This window comes from Oryzias latipes, chromosome 7 (assembly GCF_002234675.1).
Source record: "Oryzias latipes chromosome 7, ASM223467v1".
Lineage (NCBI taxonomy): Eukaryota > Metazoa > Chordata > Actinopteri > Beloniformes > Adrianichthyidae > Oryzias > Oryzias latipes.
In genome coordinates this window covers 21,821,341-21,842,860 of record NC_019865.2, presented here as the reverse complement: position 1 = coordinate 21,842,860, position 21,520 = coordinate 21,821,341, and the positions used below count along the sequence as shown (strand labels likewise).

The 21,520-nt window shown below is 39.0% G+C and overlaps 2 protein-coding genes across 3 annotated transcripts; both read left to right on the top strand.

Moving 5' to 3' along the window:
- The first annotated feature begins 9 nt into the window (after positions 1–9).
- klhl12 (kelch like family member 12) lies at positions 10–11,803 on the top strand. Of its 2 annotated transcripts, XM_004070865.3 has the most exons (13): positions 10–361; positions 461–575; positions 1,775–2,001; positions 2,415–2,568; positions 4,198–4,415; positions 7,502–7,651; positions 7,765–7,879; positions 7,972–8,078; positions 8,152–8,347; positions 8,451–8,609; positions 8,750–8,848; positions 9,545–9,731; positions 10,957–11,803. In XM_004070865.3, exons 2-13 carry the CDS (start codon positions 518–520, stop codon positions 11,081–11,083), a joined length of 1,797 nt encoding a protein of 598 aa, XP_004070913.1. In that variant the 5' UTR covers positions 10–361; positions 461–517; the 3' UTR covers positions 11,084–11,803. The 2 variants fall into 2 exon arrangements, with proteins under 2 accessions (XP_004070913.1, XP_011475818.1); XM_011477516.2 differs by lacking the exon at positions 461–575.
- A 2,263-nt stretch (positions 11,804–14,066) lies between these two features.
- Positions 14,067–19,796, top strand: LOC101155351 (tubulin alpha-8 chain). Its single transcript, XM_011477514.2, has 5 exons — positions 14,067–15,109; positions 16,095–16,320; positions 16,780–16,928; positions 18,118–18,798; positions 18,879–19,796. The coding sequence occupies exons 1-5, from the start codon at positions 15,107–15,109 to the stop codon at positions 19,170–19,172; spliced, it is 1,353 nt and encodes a 450-aa protein (XP_011475816.1). The 5' UTR covers positions 14,067–15,106; the 3' UTR covers positions 19,173–19,796.
- Positions 19,797–21,520: the final 1,724 nt, after the last annotated feature.

The window sequence follows — 21,520 nt, the reverse complement described above, 5'->3', positions numbered from 1 at the left end:
CGCGCCGAAGGCATCTTGTTTCTGGAAAGAAGAGCGTCCGGCTTGACGGGGAGCGCGCACGTACATTTACGTAGCGGTCTGTTTACGTCCAATCTGAGGGGGTCGAAGCTTCAGTTTGAGCAACGAAAGTGTTGCTTGTAAACACCGCTTAGCGCCATAGCATGGGGCTTTTTTAACATTTCGTTCATGAAAGTCCTTCCAGAAGCCGCATGTAGGCTGACTTAAATCATGCCGTGATGGAGTAATTATTTATTTTTCGGACAGCACGAGCTGGGACGACAGACTTTGATGCTAAGGCTAGTACAGTAGCTAGGAAAGCAACTTAGGTGTAGGGGTTGAATCAGCCTTACCGCAGTGACAGGTATTACGCACAATTTTTCGAAGTTCTTACTGTGTGTCGCTTTTATGTGCTGTCTCACTCTGGCCGTCAGTGTACTTCATGTGGCTCTCTTTTCCAAAGTTTCTGTCTGTCTATGTTAGCCATCAGCTGTCGCTGGCTACTGCTGCTAGCTAGCCCATGTGTAGCTATAGTTATTGCCTCCCAGTGGTGGAAAAAGTGTTCAGGTCCTTTAACGGTAAGTTGTTTTAGCAATACTAAAGTCACAGTGTTAATAGGGATCATATTTAACATTAATATCGTGGTTATAAACCGGGGAAGGTCTTTTGTTATCGGGTATTGTGGGAAAAACTGCAGTGAATAAAAATGTTTTTTGTTCTTGATTTTTATATGACACTGCAGTTGTATACTAATATAAATTAGCTAGTCTGCCGCGGCCGACTAAATATAGACAATTGCTTGCCTCAAAAATGAATGAAAGTGCTTGATAGTGTTTACTGTACGTTTGTTCTCCTTGGTTCTCTGTTTTTTTGTCTTCAGCCTCATTCATCATACTCCTAAGCCCTTTTTTTAATCCTTCTATCGTGGTTTATAAGAAAATGCTAACCATTAAAAGATGGGTTTGTAGTTTCACTCATTGGATTTAGTTATTTAAGTCTTATGTTTAAACTTTTAACATGTCAAGTAACTTACCAAATCCTAGTGTCAGAGTGGTTTATTACTAAATTTAGATCAAAGCACCTATTATCTACTGCTGCAAGTAGCTGTTCATACAGTCTTTAAAGTATATGATTGGATTCACGTGTATGTATGCATTAAAAAAGGGATTTTACACCAATGTTGTCATGTTGATACTCAATGATAAAAGAGGAAAAAGGATTATGGTGCACTAAAGTCAGATGTCAAATTTGACATAATGCATTTTTGATCCAAGTAAACCTGCTGCAGCAGGAGGATCTTTTTTTTTTAACTTAGGGTGTACTTTATTTTGAAAGAGACTTGAATGTGATGCTGTTAAAAGTAATAGAAGTAAAATTGTTACTGAAAAATTATTTTTTATAAATAAACAGCTTAATGACCACAAAAACCTAAGTAAGTGTTTCTAAACAATGAAGTGGGACTTTGCGGCTCTCTGTGGTTTTTGGTTGGTAAGAACTGGACTAAATGACTTATTTAGCATTAAGGTTTGCAGACTCCTGGTCTGAACAGTGATCATCTTTGTCCCTTTAAGCCACTAACATTTTATATTTCGAATGTTTGTAACGTTTATATTTAAAATAATAAAACGGCCAATTTGTCAAAGACACGTTGATTAAAGCAGTTTTGTTTGTGTCAGTTGTTTTTGTATGTCTTTTAAGGCTGCAGGAGCACATTGTTAAAAGAGAATGTTCAATGAGATGCCGTATTCACAGAGATTTTCTGTATTTATTCCTTTAGACTCTTGTGGAAGTTTGAGGTCCTTGAGGGATTCTCAAAGCAACATGGCTCCTAAAGACATCATGACCAATTCCCACGCCAAATCCATTCTCAATGCCATGAACTCGCTTCGCAAGAGTAACACACTCTGCGACATCACTCTGAGGGTTGAGAATACAGATTTTCCCGCCCATCGGATTGTCTTGGCAGCCTGCAGTGACTATTTCTGTGCCATGTTTACTAGTGAGGTAATAGTCTGTCATCTTCATCAGTCTGATCATCAATCCCTGTTTTTCACCATCTGTGTCAAATGTACTTCTTATGTCATTATACTGATTAAACTGATGTGTTTCAGAGTTTTGAGTAATGTTGCTTAAAAAAAATGTTAAACTAAACAAAAAGAGTTTGATTCAATGTGATAAAGATACTGTAGCATGCTCCTGCCACTTGAGGGCAGTCTCAGAAATATGAGAAACATTTTTCTGAATATAGATAAACTACAATAAAACTTTTCAAAGTAGTATATTACTTTCTAAAGTGACTTTTTTTTCTTAGTTTTTGCCCTTTTAGCCCCACATCTGTTATGTGTTCCATAAAGTACAGGATTACAGCTTAAAGATAAAAAAAATCATCCAGTTAAGCCTTTGTTTTGGTCCTCCAGCTTGCAGAAAAGGGGAAGTCTTTTGTTGACATTCAAGGACTGACTGCATCTACCATGGAGATCTTGTTGGACTTCGTCTACACAGAAACGGTGCTTGTCACGGTGGAAAATGTTCAAGAATTACTCCCTGCAGCCTGTTTGCTTCAGCTGAAAGGTAATTTTAATGCCTGTTCTAATGGCTAAATATAAAGATTCTCCAGAGAACAGGCTTTATAGTGACATATTTATCGTCTGTCTAATGCAACAGACATGAAATAAAATAGCTGAGGCTGGCTCTACTTGCTAGGAGCTGTTACTGATAAAATACAAGAAAAAGAGATGGAGGACACACAGAAAGTTAATAAATGTTGTTAAAAACATTATTGGGGTTAGAGGTATAAGACACATTCACTTTTTTTTATAATTCTCTTAAAAGTACCCAGACGTGTGTCTTTCTTTTTAGTTTGTTTTTAGTATTCTGTATTTGTATTTGGAGTAAACTTCAAAAACAGAATAACAGACACCTCTTTATTAGAAACAAAACAAGAATAAAGTCCTTCCATATTTGTTTAAGATGGATGAAACATTCACAAGTAAATCTCATAATTTCAAGTGACAAGATTATTTTTTTGTTATTTATTGAAAAAACAAACATCTTTTATAGTCTTTAGAAGTTTAAATGTTAGTTAAATGCCAAAAACAAGCGACTAAAAATGAAATCCCAGTGAAAAAGAAAAAGAAAAATGATTTGCAGGAACCCAGAAGAACAATTGCAAGGTCTAGCCTTACCAAAGAACACATTTGTACCTATAGTTCTGTCATTTTAAGGAACATTTGAATGTTTTTGAAACTTTTGCAGCTCCACATATAGTTTATACCCTTCTATAACTTTGTTGTGTCTATGGAGCAGAAAGTAGCCGCTGTTAAAAAAAAAAGAAAAAGAAAAAGCAGCTTTTACATCTTGAAATTCTATTTTCCTGAAGCTCACATTTTAATTTTGGATTTTTACGTTTTAATCAATTGACATTAACATGAATTTAATTAAACATCAGTACAATGTTCCCTCGTTTATCACAAGACTTGCATTGTAATAATAGCCCACAATCGACAACATTAGTCTTTTTCTTACAATCGTTATAGATTGTCACTACACACTTTCTTCACTTTTCTCAGACAACGTGAACATTTTCACAATTGTGTCTCTTGTTTAAACTCTCAAAATTCAGATCTTTATAGAAAAATTAGTCCAGGATTATAAAATTATCTGATTGCCATTGAAGATTTATGTGAAGAAAGCAGGACACAATTTGCTCTTTAAAAAAATGAATACATAAAAAGACACTCAAACATGCACCAAAACATTCTGCCAAGCAGAGACACAAAGATGAACAATATAGCAAGGAACACTGTACTGACCAAAGAAACATTGTTTCTCTGTTTTTTGTCTTGTTTTTAAATGTCCTGACTGACCAAAGTAACTAAAAATGCATCATATGTGAGCAGGCTTTCATACCTGTGGAGTCTGCATCACCATTACTTTTTTGGTTGTCTGCAACGTCTGATTGTGCGCAAAAGTCACATTTAAGATTCTTTATTTTGCTTTTAAAAGGTGTAGTTAGTTGTCTTTGTCTTCTAATATAAAGTCATTAGGAGTCTGTTAAAGTTATTTAGTCTTATTGTCTTTTCACAAATTGTCAGACATGCGAAATAAACAGTGTAAATCCTGTTTTGTTGTGTTTGTTTTCCTTGAAATGATACTTAAAGTGAATTTGTCAACTGTGCTTGGCTCTTTTTCTTCCCTCAGGAGTGAAAAGGGCCTGTTGTGACTTTCTGGAGAGCCAGCTGGATCCCTCCAACTGTCTGGGTATTCGAGATTTTGCTGAAACCCACAACTGCCTCGACCTGATGCAGGCGGCTGAGCTCTTCTCACAGAAGCATTTCTCTGAGGTGGTTCAACACGAGGAGTTTATGCTGCTGAGTCAGACAGAAGTTGAAAAGCTCATAAAATGTGACGAAATCCAGGTAAGGAAAGCAAATGTCTGCAGCCTTGTGCCGTCTTTTTAAATTTACTATTTACTTTTTTACTCTTAGATGTTCCGAAACATTTCGGCGAAAGAGTGCCACAAACGGCCCATTTCACCTCAATCGTCTGCACCACTGAAGAAGTCATTATTGTAATTACGTTTCCTCAGGACTGGCTTAGCTTGGCGTGAATTTAGCTCGTCTTTCACAGTTTTCTATTGTCTGTCAACACCTAAATAAGACAAGAGTAAAGCGAGCACAAACCTGCAGTAAACTCATGGAGGTCACCCCCCCCCCCTCCGTTTTTTAACTGGTCTGACAGTGAAATTGTAGAGAAGTGAACCTGATTTAAGTTTGCCTTTGTACTCAGAAAATTCCTGTTTTCCAAACCCCATGCATTGCTTTGTGAAAACACTGCTTATTATCACCCGATGATTTATAGAGCGTCATTTGTGTCAAATTGTTCGTCCTGTCATTTCTGTTGTTTTAGAAACTAGACTGCTGATTCAAAAACAGTCGCACATAATTTGCTGTGATCTGAGGTTTTTCTTTTATGTTCAAAACGTAAAGACCCACCATTTGTTTATGCCGATTATGTTTTTCAAAGTGTACATAGAAATCCCTTTATTCTTTCTTAAGTTACTGAAAGGCTGACAATAGTACAAAAGTCAGGAAATAGTCCATTTTAAATATGACAATAGCACCACAACTGTTGACCAGAAACATCTAACTTTAGTGGACTACAGGCAGAATAGCTTGATGTGTTGCAATAAAGTTTGGCATCGTTCTGCCCTAAAAAAAAAAAGTTTAATAAGTAAAAAAAATAAAAAAAAGTTTAAAAAAAAGAAATAGCTTCCAGGAGAACTTTTTCGAAAATTATTTACAAAAATGATCCCCTATAATGTAAATTTGAAACATTATTATTAAATATGTCATATGCAGTTTTAAGGCTATTTAATCTATTTAAACATATTCTTTTTTTCTGATTTGACTGTTTAATTGGCTTCTTTAAAGACCCAGAAGGTTTCCTAGAGGTCTTTTAATTATGATGATGTCGTTTTTACCCCAAATCTAACAGTCCGTGTCGTTTTCTAGAATATAGTTTCTGCAGAAGTTAATCAGAAATTCACCTGTGAGATGCTGGCGGGACTGTGGGAGCGCAGGAACCCCACACTATTCCCCTTCCCCACTAACTCCCAACTTAACATCAGTGGTGCAACAGAAACGTGAGCAATATAAAGAAAAACTCAGAAATGCAATTTCAAGCTTAATTTTCTTTGTCTATGTGCTCCAACATCAGAAAAATGCCACAAGAACATGTTAAAAACAACAAAAACACAATTTTCGTTGAAGAGCGTCTTAAAACACAAACTCTAGTCTTTTAGGGCTGCTGTCCAATGTGGTTTTTCATTTATTCTGCCCCTGCAACTTTATTTTAGCAAAATGCACCAGATCCAGGTAATCAGCAGCAAGTAGGATAGTAATATCTGAATAAATACTTTATAATGAAAAAAACTTAGGGGAAACATTGCAGATCCTAAATGTCCACCACAACTAACATCGTTTTCAGAAAAATTGGTGAAAAGCTACCTCAAAGTCAGTGACCCGTTGATCTTAGTTGTTATCTTTACACAATGCTTGTGAACTCGCTCAAAAATCGTGAAATCGTGACAGGCCTGCTTTACGCCAGGCGGTCCTTCTCCCTTGGCACATTTGTTTAACTTGTGTTTTCTTCAGCTTCCAAAAGAAGTCTCAATTATATAAAAAAAATCATTTAATATGTGAAAATCAAAAGCTACTTCTTTTAGTGCTGTCATTAAACTCAAAATGGTTCATATTGTTGATCAGAATTTTATCCAAAAATCCCTTTTCATCCCTCTGCTAGCACTGTCTCTAGAGCCTAAAATGACCATAATCCAAAGTTTGGATCACAACCGTTGCGTTTTCTTCTGAGGAAAACGACAAAGTCTTGTGCAATCCTACAATCAAAGTAATGCTGCTGTTGGATTCAGTGGGTCTTGTAATCCCTTCCCTTAGGTTTGCACTCGCATGCGTGTTAGTACATGTGGTTGTGCCTTTAGCAGGGAAAAGCTCTGTTGTTGAATTTATTTAGAGAGATTTCTGTGACTTGTGTTTTTTGTTCCATAAAAGCCCAACAGTCTTGGCTTTGTGTGTCTGTTTAATCTCCTTTAAAATTTCTCAGGATTTTCTGAATCTTTCAGGAATACTAGGGATGTATGTAGTTTGTAAAATAACATCTTTACATACAAACGTTTCTGTTTATTTATTCAAATTCATATTTTGTAAGATGTTGCTAAGTAGCCTTGCTGGTACTTCAGACTTCCTACATCTGAACTGTTTCTGGTATGAATGTATGGTTTTTCTTGAAGGGTTTATATCATGCTAAATCAATTTTTGAGCTCTTAAGTGTATTATAATGTTATTTCCTCACTATAAAGAACCCCATTAACGCAAAACCTGCTGCGCTCCAAGCACCAGCCCCTCCCAATCCACAAAAACAACTGGGTCCTCCTCACATTGTGACGTAGATAAGTGAGGAACCGCCCCCTCCAGAATGAGTCTGTGCTGCCAGCCCCGCCCCCAGGCTAACACACACACCCACTTTCTCCGGGGAGCTAGCAGTGTTTCATTGCACAATACGCACATCCATCTTTGCAAACGTTTGGATGTTGGTTTTCGTGGGCCGAGGACGGCTCTAGGTTAATGTCATGAAATATGGGCACCCAAAATCCAAAAACCTGTGTTGTTTACTAGGACTTAGTTTCTGCAGAACAGCACGAGTTCATTAGAAATTCACCTCTGAGTTGTAAGTTGGACTGTTGGTGCAAAGCAGAGCACTTGTGGTCCGCCCATCGTATTTTCTACATCCCAAATATGACCTTTTTCAAACCCCAGTTTTTTTTTATCTGCTGATGATTCACAACAATTTTACTAAATTGCGATGTCATTTCATCATTTTCTTCATGTTCTCCATCATCAGAAAAATGCCACAAGGTCATGTTGAAAACAGCAAAAACATGATTTTCATCAGAGTGGGTCTTTAACTGCAGCTCTTTTGCGTACAGGTGGACTCGGAGGAGCCTGTGTTTGAAGCTGTGCTGAATTGGGTGAAACACAACAGAAAAGAGCGAGAGCCTTACCTCCCCGACATGCTGGAGTTTGTCCGAATGCCCCTGCTTACCCCCCGCTACATCACGGATGTCATTGATGCTGAGGTGAGCCGGGACAACCGATTGTTAAGTAATCACGCAGGAAGATTCAGATGAAAGATTTTGTTCTGCTGAAGTATTTATTGCATCACAATTAAGCAGGTTTTTGCATGTCCTAGCCTCTCATTCGGTGTAGCCTGCCGTGTCGAGACCTTGTTGATGAGGCCAAGAAATTCCACTTACGACCAGAGCTGAGAAGCGAGATGCAGGGACCGCGAACTCAAGCCAGATTAGGTTGGAACCCTGCTTTTAACTGTAATTTAGATAAATCCATGTTTCTGATTACCGGGATAGAAGCCTTGTAATCCACAACTTTTTCCTCCCAGGTGCCAAAGAAGTCCTGCTGGTTATTGGGGGGTTTGGCAGCCAGCAGTCACCCATAGACATAGTAGAGAAATATGATCCCAAAACTCAAGAATGGAGCTTTCTACCTGTGAGTCTTTACTTTGTTGAAAGACAACCTTGCTTTAGTGTTTTGCTCAAACACCGTTTTGCGTCTTGAACAGAATATTGCCCGTAAAAGGCGTTACGTGGCTACGGTTTCCTTACACGATCGAGTCTACGTGATCGGAGGCTACGATGGCCGATCCAGACTCAGCTCCGTGGAGTGCCTGGACTACACAGCAGACGAAGATGGCGTGTGGTACACCGTCGCCACCATGAATGTGCGCCGAGGGCTTGCTGGAGCCACAACACTCGGAGGTGAAAGTGTTTCCTTTCTGAGAATTCCCCCGTGTCTCTGTTTCCTCCTCCCTGTGGAGAGACAGTCCTTACCAAACAGCTGTGCTTTCATTGGCTTCGACAGATATGATATATGTTGCTGGAGGCTTTGATGGAAGCCGCCGGCATACCAGCATGGAACGATATGATCCCAACATTGACCAGTGGAGCATGCTGGGAGATATGCAGACGGCGAGGGAGGGAGCTGGTCTGGTGGTGGCGAGTGGGCTAATATACTGTCTAGGTAAGAAGTAACGCATTTACAAAGAAGTCACAGAACCTGCAGTCAAAATGCTTGCTGTTGGGATTCCCTCCTATTTCATCTATAAACATAATGTGTTATTAGATCTCTTGTATAAAGTTACCTTTTGTCTTTTGTCACAGGTGGATACGATGGCCTTAACATCTTGAATTCAGTGGAGCGGTATGACCCTCACACGGGACACTGGACGAGTGTCACACCCATGGCCACAAAGCGCTCTGGTGGGTAAAAACAAGAGGTAAAGCCTTGCTCACATGCACCCTGTACAGACGCTAAAGGATTTTGGGCTGTCCGGACCCGTGGAGGGTCATAGAGAGCAGCGGTTGCATCTTAAGGGGACCACAGGTGTATCTTGTAATTCTCTCAAGCCTTTGTTAAGCTAATGTAAGTTACACGCACTTATGACGAACTGGTGACGTTGTCGTATGGTGCCCTTACGCCACACAACGGCTCGTTGCTAAGGTGTGTGTAATGGTCCCTTGATGACCCTGTGTGAATGTCTCAATGTCCCACAACCTTAAGGTGCCCACATAAACTACGCTCTCACAAACTACGCCCTCATTCACTTGAACAACACCAAGGGGCCTCTTGAGTGGTGGGTTTGGGGTTTGGGGGGCTTTAAAAATGGAAAATCCGTATGACACATCTCAGTGACCTCACCCTTACTTTACCCTCGTGTTTTGTAAAAGTATTCCCTAGGTGCGGTCAGTTGCAGCATGCCCGTAGAAAAAAAATGTAGATGAACATAATCACTCTACAATCTATGACTGTGATATTTTGTGTGGACCACCTGCATGCCTCGTATAGGTTTGCCCGTTTCCCCCCCTGCAGACATGCATAAGGACAGTCATGTTTAAAGCCTGAAACATCCCAGCTCCGTCTGCTGCTGCTTCTGACCCCTCTGAACTGTTTTTCAGGAGCTGGCGTGGCTTTACTCAACGACCACATTTACGTGGTGGGAGGCTTTGATGGCATTTCACATCTCGATTCTGTAGAGGTGTACAACATCAGAACAGACTACTGGACTACTGTAGCCAGTATGACCACACCTCGATGTTACGTTGGCGCAACTGTCCTACGAGGGCGACTTTATGCCATTGCAGGGTAAGAAAGAATGCCCTTCCCCCTGTTTGAACAATGCAAATATGGCCGGCAGGTGCTGAGAACCGTGTGGCAGTTTTTGGTTTGGATTCTGCCACTTTGAAGTTTTCATTATGAATGGGTCGGACTGGAGCATGAGGTCCTTGTTCTGTATTCATCTATTGTTATGGAGAGACTCTGCTCTGCCTTGACCTATAGGGCTGGAGCAGAAGTTAAGCTTCTTAAGGTTTCTTCTCTCACCTGCGGTCATGATCTGTAGAGAACAAAAGAATAAGATGACAGATACAGGTAACAAAATAAGCTTTGTTCTCAGGTTGGCAGGGTGAGGAGCACCGTCATCTTTGAGATGAACCGGTTTAAATGGTTTGGTTATCATCAGAATGTCCTGGTCAGGTTTTAAGGGTATTTCTGTTCATTACAAGGTGCTGTCATATTCCCTCAGTGTGATGATGACTAAGGCAGAAGGTGTCAGGGCCTCTTTATTCAGGCTGATTCCACTCTTAAACTAGAAACACTGGTTGATTATTTATTAATAGTGGGGGGTGTCACTCCAAAATTCCTAAATCAGTGTAATTTCAGATTTTGTTTAATTTATTGTTTATTATGTTTCATTTAAATGCTGAATAATTTATCAAACTGCCCTTTAAAAATCAGTTTTGCTTAAATGGGAATTTAAACGGAACAAAGGTAGAACTTAAATTAATAAAATTATGAGTTGATGCATAAAATATTTAATAAAAAAAAATTTTTTCACCCAAAAAATGCTTTAAAGATCCATTCATTATTCCAGCAGGTAAGTGAAGATCAGTAAAGAAAAGTTAATTTTTACTTATTGTTGAAACATTTTTATGAACGATTACATAATAAAAACATTTTTTAACCAAATCTGTTAGGATACCTGACCTTTATTTTGAAAAAATTTTAAGCACTTTTTTCTGCTCCTGATTCACAACGATTTGCATAAAGAAAAAGTCAGAAATGGAATTTTAAGCTTAATTTTCTTTATACATGTTCTCCATTGTGAGAAAAATGCAAAGTGCATTGATTTGTACAATGAGAAATTGGGGGCAAAACCCAACAGACTATTATTATGTTCCACACAAAGGAAGGTGCAGCAAAATACTCCAACCTGCTGTGGTTTTCCCAGCATGCCGAAACAAGTGTTGCACCGTGATTGCAGTTGAAAATCTGTTGAGTTCACAGCTGTGGTTCTTCTGTGTTCCTGCAGGTACGACGGGAACTCGCTCCTCAGCAGTATTGAATGTTATGACCCAGTTGTTGACTCCTGGGAGGTCGTCACGTCAATGGCAACCCAGCGCTGCGATGCAGGCGTCTGCGTTCTTCGAGAAAAGTGACATTCAGCTCATGTTAGACCCGTAGGAGGACGAGCAGACAGAAGGACATGCGGCATCTGAAAGAAACAGAGCCACAGAGAAGTATGTAAGATGCAAACAGAAGCTCAGATAAATAAAAAACGTGCCGCAGTTACGCCTCCAGAGGACGGTTAGGCCTTCTTCAGTCAAACTGCCACAGCATCACGGTGGTACATTTCACCTCCAAAGAGCCCATCACTAATGCATGACTCTTGGGTGGTACCTGTGTCTGTCATACCTGTGAGATTATATTTTCAGTGTCTTCAAAGTGCAATATATTTTTACTCATCAAAAGAAAAGAAAAACCATGGAGCATGTTTAGACTCCAGTTGCTGCTATACGCCTTACATCCAACATCAAACATTCATGTTGCCTCTATTTTACTGACACTTAAACATGACTGAATGGACTCGATGTGACATTTACACTGTCATTATTGGGTATTAAACCCTGTCGTGCATTTCGTTGCCTGTAAGCTTTACTTTGGAATGAAAATCACTTTACTACAAAAACCTTATTTCTTAAAAGTTATATTCAAAGATGCTTTTAGAAAGACTTTGAGTTGCATGATATTTTCTTTTCTTTTTTTTTTATTATTTTTGTTTCCATGTTGCATCTAAAGTTGGGACTCTGTATAAATAGGATACAAAGTCCTGATGTCATTGAGAAGAAAAGAAAAATAAAAACAATCTAAAAAAGAAACATTTTTATCTGGGATGCCGCCAAACGCCTGACAGAAGGCAGTTGTTGGCCAAAGAGTTCAATTGATTTTAAATCACATAAGAATTAACTACAATTAAACATTAGAATTAATCAGGTCCAATTTCTTACAAATGCTTTAAGATTTTTACAGTCCACATAATTCTAAAAACAACATCAGATGGTAACAATGGAGAACAAGGAGATACAGAAACGGCAAAACATCAATTATACAAAGAGAAACAGACCGTCTGTGTCCAAATTCCCTCACTACCTTCTAACCCCTAAAAGACCATGTTGTGCAGGACTATGCAGTTTTAATGTAATTCACGTGCTCACTATTTTGGGGGACATTTTTAAAATACCTGACACGACGTCATCCATTTCCTGAAGTGAAAACCTAATATAAATGAACATTTTACAAAGACAATTTCTGAATCCACAGTGTTCTAATAATAAAAACTGGGATGACTTAATAAAATCAATAATTGACACCCATTTTTTCCTAATGTGTCAAATCATTCAAATGCAATGCATTGTGGTCGATATTTGCCAATCTAGTGAGCACTGATGCAGACAAGTTTTTCGCAAAACTTCTGAGAAATTTCCAGGGTACTGGATTTTGAAATACACTTTTAAAAATTGAGTGATTTAGAAATTGGTAAGAAAAATAAAGTGCATCGATACTCACTAGATTGGTGAAAAATAGACCACAATGCATTGTGGTTTAACAATTTTTCACGTGAGAAAACTGTATTATAATTTATTTTTTATAAATAATTCATGTTTGCATCATCAGAACACAGTGGATTCATAGTCTGTGTAAAATACTCATATTTACTAAGTTTTTACTTAGGGGAAATTGGTGAGGTCATAATTGCCGTTTCAAAAAAAAAATAGTTTTTTTTTGTAGTTAGGGAGTAGTGAGGAAATTAGGATACAACCAATTATGAAAGAGAACCTGAGATAGACAAACACAGAAACACTGGATCAACAGTTACAAGACCAGACAGATTCAAGTTAGTGACTTTACAATGACATACATTTTAATGGAGAAGTCAGGTGAAACATGTCAACAAAGGCAATGAAATTCCACCCTTCTGCAGTCTGTGCTCCAACCTGAAACCCTCAAATAGAAGAGAAGACAGTCTTCCCTTTCTACGTCGCAGTTCATCTTTCCCGGTTTAGCTCATTCTTTTAGAGTGATTATGCTGGGGGGTTTTTAACAGCGAACCCTGTTCTGTGTCCTGATTGGCTGGAGACCTTGTCAATCAATCTCATCCGTGCCGTGTCACCTGTACAGAAACGCGGAGCTTCAGATCTATAGAAATCTGAGATTGATCAGATCTTTGTTTTTATTCTGATTTCTATGAAGGGTTGAGAATTTTAACAAGAGGAAAGGGTGAAAATGTTCATGTCTGTCTGAGAAACGTGTATTTAGGCAGTGAGGAGTTTTACTGCCATGAACTAAACGTCTATAATCAGACTCTGTGGATTTCATCGATCACGGGTTATTTTTAGAACGTAACTCCTGCAATAAACGAGGGAACTCTGTACCGGTGAAAAGGTAATGCAGATATATGCATAGCTCCAGCAGAAGACATAGAAATGTGCTTTTTTCCTTATTACTGGATGAGAAACAGACGTGCAGGACACAGCACAGCTGCTCAGTTTGAGCACAAACTGTGAGACGTGTGAGGAGCTGCAGCCCTCAAAGTCTCAGCGGGACGAAGACGGGAGAGGATCCACTATTTTTTGGTTTTTCCTTTTATTGTATCAGTATATTTTTTCCTGACTTTTTGTCTTTGAAAATCACAGTTATTTGGTCATGTTTTTATTTCATAAATAGTGTTATTCATTTTATTAAAATGATCATGAGTTAATAAAACTTTATTATAAGGCTTTACAATAAAAGAAAGATAAAAGAAGTTTACAGAAAAAGACTTATTGTGGCCCTCACAAGAAAAAGTTTGGGGACTCTGCTCTAGCATCCATGTGGTGTTGGAAGATTTGTTGTTTTTCATTCTTCCCATCATTCAAACACCACATACACGCAGCATTTCTCTAAGTTTTGCATGAGGTACATCAAGCCGTTGGTGCAATTGGCTCTAAAATGAAAACAAAAGTTTTAACTTAAAAACTCTAGAATGCTCTGTTTTAAAATATAATTTTCAATCCAAATGTTTTCATTCAGATTCCATGTTATTTCTTTCTCACTCCAAACATCTGCTCCTGGTCCTGCCCTTCTATCCAATTTTAGAACCCTATGTGGCCCATGAGTCAAAATAATTGCCCACCCCTGCTTTAGACGGTATAGGACCCAAAACAAACATCCAAAACAACAAGGGAGTTTATCAGGGGCAAGGTTTTAGATACACTTTTGCTAGCGTGAAACAGAGATGGGTTCAAACATACAGTGATATCCTCTACTGTGTCTGCCAGACCCTGATGTGAACAGCTGGGAGGAAAAGTTTTACTGTCTTGTCTGATATTCCATCTTTTGATGTGAAACCTGAATATTTTTAGTTTAGACAAAAACTAAAGCCAATGCCCTTATTGTTCCTATGCTTCTGCATGGAAGAGTCTACATTTTGGCACACTTCTGCTCACTCTTTAACCAAAAAAGCCTGCTTCTGGACTTGTCCAGCACAGTTTTCCTTCTGAATGTGCAGGCTCAGGCTTAATTTTTTCTTCAAAACTTCAACTTATGCCTCTAGCTTAATTGCTTGGCTGCTACGTTTTAACTTAATGTTGCTCTAGCCTGTTGTTTACCAGCTAAACAGTAAAAGCAGTGGTGTGCAGAACTATGCAGCACGCACCAAATGCTTTAGGTTTTATCTCATCTTTCCTCATCATGAACGTAGTAATAAACCATGACGAAAAGCTTCAATCACAATTTCAGGTTCCACTTATTCCTTTTCATTTTCTGATCAAAAGATTAAAAATAACCAGCATGTGTGCTTTTTAAAAAAAAAAATCTCATCAAGTCTGCAAAACATAAAGAGAAGCACGAGAAACGATTAAGATGACAGAGTGTTGCCCAAATGTGCCTCCTTTCAACGCCTGCAAGTAATGACAAGCCTGAAAATGGACAGAAACAACAACGGGGGGGAGAAGAAGTAACTTAATGTGAAAAGAAAGTTTGCCATCCTTCCCCTCCCTCCATGCGAGCTCCCTCCTCTTGTAAGCACATATAAAGAGCGGCTCTCCAAGACCCTGCAGAGGTGAAGCTCACCACTACTGCAGCCCTACTGTCTGAGGAAGAACAGAAACTTTCTGCAGCAGCTTTATCTCTCCTGGAGGAACATGGTAAGAGAGATTTCCTTAAGATAATTTTTTGGATCATTTGAATCGACCCTAAGTTTTCTTTTTTTTATTGCCTAATAAACCCTACTGTAGTACTTTTCCAAACTGCATAGGTTTATTTGTCCTTCAAAGCTCTCTGCACTTCCAAATTCAAAGCATCATTTCTTCCCCTCTTTTTTTTTCTTTTTTTTAAACTTTTTAATTATTTTAACCTCTGCTTGTGCTCTTGCCCGACTCTTCCTATGTCTCACTAATGTCAATCAACACTTAAAAAATCATCTAATGGGACGTTCTCCCCCCAGAGACAACAAGTGGAAATTTCACACAAGTTGAAACAGGAATGCTGGTGGAGGTGGAAGTGAGGAGGAATTAGCTTGTCTGGGTTTAGACGTCAGAAAAGTGGGGCTCTGATATGGGGGTTCCAACGTACTTTGAATGCTTTTTGAGGGAATTCATTTAGTAAAGAAACTTTTGATTTGCCCTCTGCCAAAAAGAACAAACCTCGTTTTAAAATTTTATTCTGAAAATCTTATACGTTTAATAATCAAGTAATCTTTTTAGTCTAACTAAATGTCAGAGCTTAAAATGTTTCTCTCACTCAACTATTTGGAATAACAGTTAATCATTTTCACTGTTTTATCACCTTTTTCATTTCCTAATAAATATTACTTTATTAGCGTTAGTTGTTATTGGTTTTAAAGGGAAATTTTGCCAAATAAAGAAAATTTAGAATTAGAAATACTAAATGTAAACTTGCTGGATTTACACATTTTGTTTTTATCTTTCATAATATACGTTTTTCAGAAGTGCATCAGAATTTATTTTACTCTTACATGAAGGATTTTCTCAAACAGAACATTTTTAAGTAGAATTATTGCAGGAAGAAGGTTCCTGCACATGAATGTGGTGCGTAAACCGGTTTACTTAAACATGATTTTGACTTTAAGCACCAAAACATTTTCTGACAATTTGGTGTTCCTCTGCACAGAGAGAGTGCATCTCCATCCATGTGGGTCAGGCGGGTGTCCAGACGGGAAATGCATGCTGGGAACTGTTCTGCCTGGAGCACGGCGTTGGTCCTGATGGAATCTTTCTGAACGATCCGTCCGAGCCCAACTCACGAGAAGATCCGTTCAACACTTTCTTCAACACCGGGAGCTTTGGCCGTCACGTTCCAAGAGCCATTTACGTCGACCTGGAGCCTTCGGTCATTGGTAAACATTTCTAACATCATTCTTCATTTTAACTTCCACCATCCTTATCCACACTGAACATGGAGGTGACCGCTCAGAAGAACTATAAAGCAACAACTGCAGTCTTTCTCTTTAGGCAGTAAGTAAACTATAGAAAGTCAACAGGAAACAGATTTCAGCCAAAAATAAGGTTTTTGTCCAATTTCTGCTGTGAATTTAAAAGTTTCAAACAGATTTAGAAGTAATGCTTTCTTAGACTGACTACATGTGGCAAAAAATTCTTAGAAAAGCTAAATATTGTTCCAAAAAATTCCGAGTCGATCTAATGTTCTTATTCCTGTGACCTTTGACCTTTCTGCTAGGAAGTTGCTGATCTGATCTATTTGAGATTTGCATATAAAACTCCTTGGCTAAAAGTTAATCATGTTATTTTCCTCAATGTTAATGTGTGGTAATAGACTGATCTGGATGTTTCTTCAGATGAAGTGAGGGTTGGAAAGTACAGGGAACTCTTCCACCCTGAACAGCTGATCTCCGGAAAGGAAGATGCAGCCAACAACTACGCCCGAGGCCACTACACCGTCGGGAAAGAAATCATCGATGGAGTCATGGAGCGGATTCGGAAAATGGTGAGGAGATAGTCGATGCGTTTACTTAGCCCATCTAACCTTTGGTTAACCCTGAAGGTACCACTTCTAAATTATCAAGATGACACTGTAGCTTTGTTTTTTATTAGTTTGCTTGTTTATTTATGTGTACGTTTTCCAGCTGAATCAGTTTTCCTTTTTTTCTTAAATATATTATTTTTAGATTTAGAACTGCACCCACCTTCTTGCTGCACAGACAGCACATGATGCTCCTTAACCTTTCTTCAAAGCTTTTGGTGCATTTATGATGCAGGTTACCGTACTCTTCATATACCATATCTCATTGAGTGAAACCATCAACTCCATGTAGCTTTCAATTATTTAACAAACAAACAAGCATCGACTAACATATTTTTCATTTATTTTGTCTGAGGATATTCTTTTTGCAGTTACAAGAAAACGTATTTCAGGAAAATCAATAAACCAGAATCCCTTTTGGGGGTCATGGGGTTGCTGGAGCCTATCCCAGCTACTCTTGCGCAAAGGCGGGTACACCCTGGACAGGTCTCCAGTCTGTTGGAGGTCCACACAGACGCACAGACTCTTCCATTCACACCTAAAGGGGAAATTTAGACAAACCAATTAACCTATGAAGCATGTTTTTGGACTGTGGGAGGAAGCTGGAGTGCCCAAAGAAAACCCGAGCATGCACACGGGGAACTCCGCTGGGATTTGAACTAGAGCTTTCTTGCTGCGAGGCGAGAATGCTAACCACTACATCAACATGCCGCTTCCATATTGAAACAATTATCTTTTAATTTAAAGCATCAGCTGAGTCCATTCAGAACCACCACCCTCTTTTGATGGTTTGTCCAGTGCTTTTTTCTTTTTTTGGCATAGACTGAACTCCCACACAACTTTCAATTACCGTTAAAAAAAATGAAAACAGTAGATTTTCTACGAGAAATGATTACGGAATTTTTCTTGTGTCTATTTTAGAATGTTTTTTTCTTGAACTTTGTTTTTGTTTTTACTTGGTCAGTATCAATCCATCACAGAAGGGAATTTGTTCACAACCCTGTCTGTCTGTCTGTCTGCTGGTGGATGCTAACAATAAAGTGATATTGGATGATCTTTTTTGGTGATAGAGACACCATAAATACAAATGGTAAAGTTTAGACATCAATTGAAATGGTTGAGGCTTCATTAAACCCCTAACTCCTCTCCTCAGACGGATCAGTGCACGGGTCTACAGGGATTCCTCGTCTTCCACAGCTTTGGAGGAGGCACCGGTTCTGGTTTCACCTCTCTCCTAATGGAGCGTCTATCGCTAGACTATGGCAAGAAAGCCAAGCTGGAGTTTGCTGTGTATCCAGCTCCCCAGGTGTCCACGGCTGTGGTGGAGCCCTACAATGCCATCTTGACCACCCACACCACCTTGGAGCACACCGATTGTGCTTTTATGGTGGACAACGAGGCCATCTACGACATATGTCGGCGCAACATGGACATCGAGCGTCCTGGCTACACCAACCTGAACAGACTGATAGGTCAGATTGTGTCCTCCATCACGGCCTCTCTCCGTTTCGACGGAGCCCTAAACGTTGACCTGACGGAGTTCCAGACCAACCTGGTTCCATTCCCTCGCATCCACTTCCCTCTGGTTACTTATTCGCCCATCATCTCTGCGGAGAAGGCGTACCACGAGCAGCTGACCGTGTCCGAGATTACAAGTTCCTGCTTTGAACCGACCAATCAGATGGTCAAATGTGATCCTCGTCAAGGCAAGTACATGGCCTGCTGCATGCTCTACAGAGGGGATGTTCTCCCCAAAGACGTGAACGCTGCCATAGCAAGTATCAAGACCCGCCGTTCGATCCAGTTTGTTGACTGGTGCCCCACTGGCTTCAAGGTGGGTACAGCTACCAAACGTAAAAGTGCGGCTTGGCGTTCCACATTCTAACAAATATTGTGGGGGGGTTTTCTGGACAGGTCGGCATCAATTATCAGCCTCCAACTGCAGTCCCTGGTGGCGACCTGGCCAAAGTCCAGCGTGCTGTGTGCATGCTGAGCAACACCACCGCCATTGCTGAGGCCTGGTCCCGCCTCGACCACAAGTTTGACCTGATGTACGCTAAGCGTGCGTTCGTTCATTGGTATGTGGGCGAGGGCATGGAGGAGGGGGAATTTGCAGAGGCCAGAGAGGACCTAGCCTGCCTGGAAAAGGATTATGAAGAGCTGGGCCGAATGAGTTCTGACTCTGAAAATGATGATGAAGAAGTCTAATGCTGGGTTCACACTGGCCATGTGACAGCAGTTTAGCATATGGTGTTCACACTGGACAAGCAGGGAGGGGCTTCTTCTTCTACTTTTTTATAGCGATTGTCCACCACCTACAGTTGGAGTAGGCTTGGTGCGAAATGTGAAAGCAGTGCAAATCTTGTAAATCTTGCTCCAGGCTTTTTGTTTCACAGCTCTTTTCCGATATACGAGACCCTTGGTGTGAAAGAAAATCGAATTTTGAAACGGTTGGTACTTCTGTGAATTAAAAGGGACTCCATTTATACATCACTACCAAACCAGAGTCCCTGATTGGTCTAAGTTAAGCCTGAACTCCCGAACCACATTTACGCATGTTTATATAGACTTTTTGTGGGGAGTGAATGCCCATTGCAGTGTACACGTAGCTTGACTTAACTTCGCTACCAGATCCAACCAGCTTGTTTCCAGCTCAAGCACAGAAATTGAATAAAACATATCTTCTAGGTAGGCATTTAAATCTGAAACCTGTGAAAATCATTACCTATGATGTCACATTACGCTATTACCTTTTGGTTACCATGAAAAATGGGTATTATTATTCTTAAAATGTCAATTTTCATTTTACCAAATAAAGTTTTCTTCTCCTTGTTTGTTGCTGTTCTTTACACAGAGTTGAATAAAGATTTAATAAAAATGTGCACAAATCCTTCCATTTCAAGTTCTATAAACTGATCATACAGTTGTGGCTGCAGGTTCACATACTTTGAAAGAATTTAACAACTGCAAACAGTTAAAAATGTAATAAAGTTTAACATTTTTTTTTTCTAGCTAGATGGATGGATGTAGGGATGACTACATTTCATCAAATAACTGCTTATTTTCTATGCAACACCTGCAGAAGCAGATTTGATATAAAGCGATTAATGTATTTCAGGGCTGGTGATATACTGTATAGATAACTTTAATAATATTGTACATTTGGGGTAAAGTTAAAGCACCGGGGAAAACAATGAGAGGGCCCTTATGTTCATCCAGTTTAGTTCAAAGCCGTGAATTCATGCTATCTACTGTGAACAACAAGAAGACAGAAACCAACCAAAGAAGCAGAGACCTGTGTGCTAAAAATAATGCTACGTAAAATTTAAAAAAGCAGATTCACCTACAGCTTTCAACCACAGGACCAACAGCTAATGGCTATGTGAATTAGAGGAATAAACACATTTATTAAGAACACAACCCTCAAATGTAGTATCTTATTTTCTGGACTATAAGTCGCTGCGGAGTATAAGTCTCACCAGCCCAAAAATCCATTATAAAGTAGAAAAAAAACACAGATAAGTCGCACTGGACTATAAGTCGCATTTTGACGGGAATTTTTTTTGACAAAATCTGAGACCAAGATATAATAACTTGCACAAACTCATATGACACAATCATAGCAGACTGTTTATCTCATAATTTCACAGTAATTCTTTCTCATATTTATTTATTCCTTTCATGAAGCATCATTGGCCAACTAACACTCTGTTTTCATCCTGTATTTGTAGAAACAGTTGTCATTTTTATTGCATTTCTGAATCTATGAAATCATTGGAAAATAAAATATTATGTTGTTTGCCTTCAAGATCTTGTTGTAAAAAAAAGTTTACTGATTCTCTGTGTCACTTAACATACTCTTAACACTTAACATACCTCATACATCAAATTGACCCAGGAACATCATCTCTGTTCCTCACAAATGAACATAACAGGAGGGTCAACAATGTATTTATTTCAATTTATTTCTAATATAAGTCGCTGTGGAGTATAAGTCGCACCCCTTGCCAAACTATGAAAAAAAGGGCGACTTATAGTCTGGAAAATACGGTACTAGTGTCAGTGAAGCCTATAACCAAAAAAATGGCTCATTAATTTCAGTTGACATGAACTTAAGATGCTTAAAGTGACTGAGAACAAGCACAAAAAAGTTTTTATTTGTGGCATTTTTTATTTGTTCAGGCCTCGTGGTCTTGCTGCTTTGAACAACTAAATTTTGTGTAGTTGGTCTGTTCTTTACAAGATACTGGACATGTGATAAAGAAAATATTTCTAAAAATTCACAAAGGTACAGATAAAAAAGTAATCTTTTACTTTAGTACTGTATTTTACTGAGATAAAATAATTTATTTTAAAACTTTAGTAATTTATTGCTTTTGCAATGAAGGTTGCAGCTCTTTTCCATTGGCTGAAAAAATACTATGTACGTGATGGAGATGTCAGGGAAGAAACAAATGCTTGATTAAAACAATTTTACACCAGAACTGGTTTAACTGATTCTATAAAATGAGGGTCACATTTATTTAGCCTATTTTAGAAAATAAACATCGCATCTT

Bases quoted from the DNA above. Each gene is read 5' to 3' on its own strand.
- klhl12 (XM_004070865.3), top strand. From the start codon at position 518: ATGTGTAGCTATAGTTATTGCCTCCCAGTGGTGGAAAAAGTGTTCAGG. The intron at 2,002-2,414 runs GTAATAGTCTGT...TTGGTCCTCCAG, and splicing joins GTGCCATGTTTACTAGTGAG to CTTGCAGAAAAGGGGAAGTC. The intron at 7,652-7,764 runs GTGAGCCGGGAC...TGCATGTCCTAG, and splicing joins CGGATGTCATTGATGCTGAG to CCTCTCATTCGGTGTAGCCT.
- LOC101155351 (XM_011477514.2), top strand. The intron at 16,321-16,779 runs GTAAACATTTCT...ATGTTTCTTCAG, and splicing joins CCTGGAGCCTTCGGTCATTG to ATGAAGTGAGGGTTGGAAAG. The intron at 18,799-18,878 runs GTGGGTACAGCT...TTTTCTGGACAG, and splicing joins GGTGCCCCACTGGCTTCAAG to GTCGGCATCAATTATCAGCC.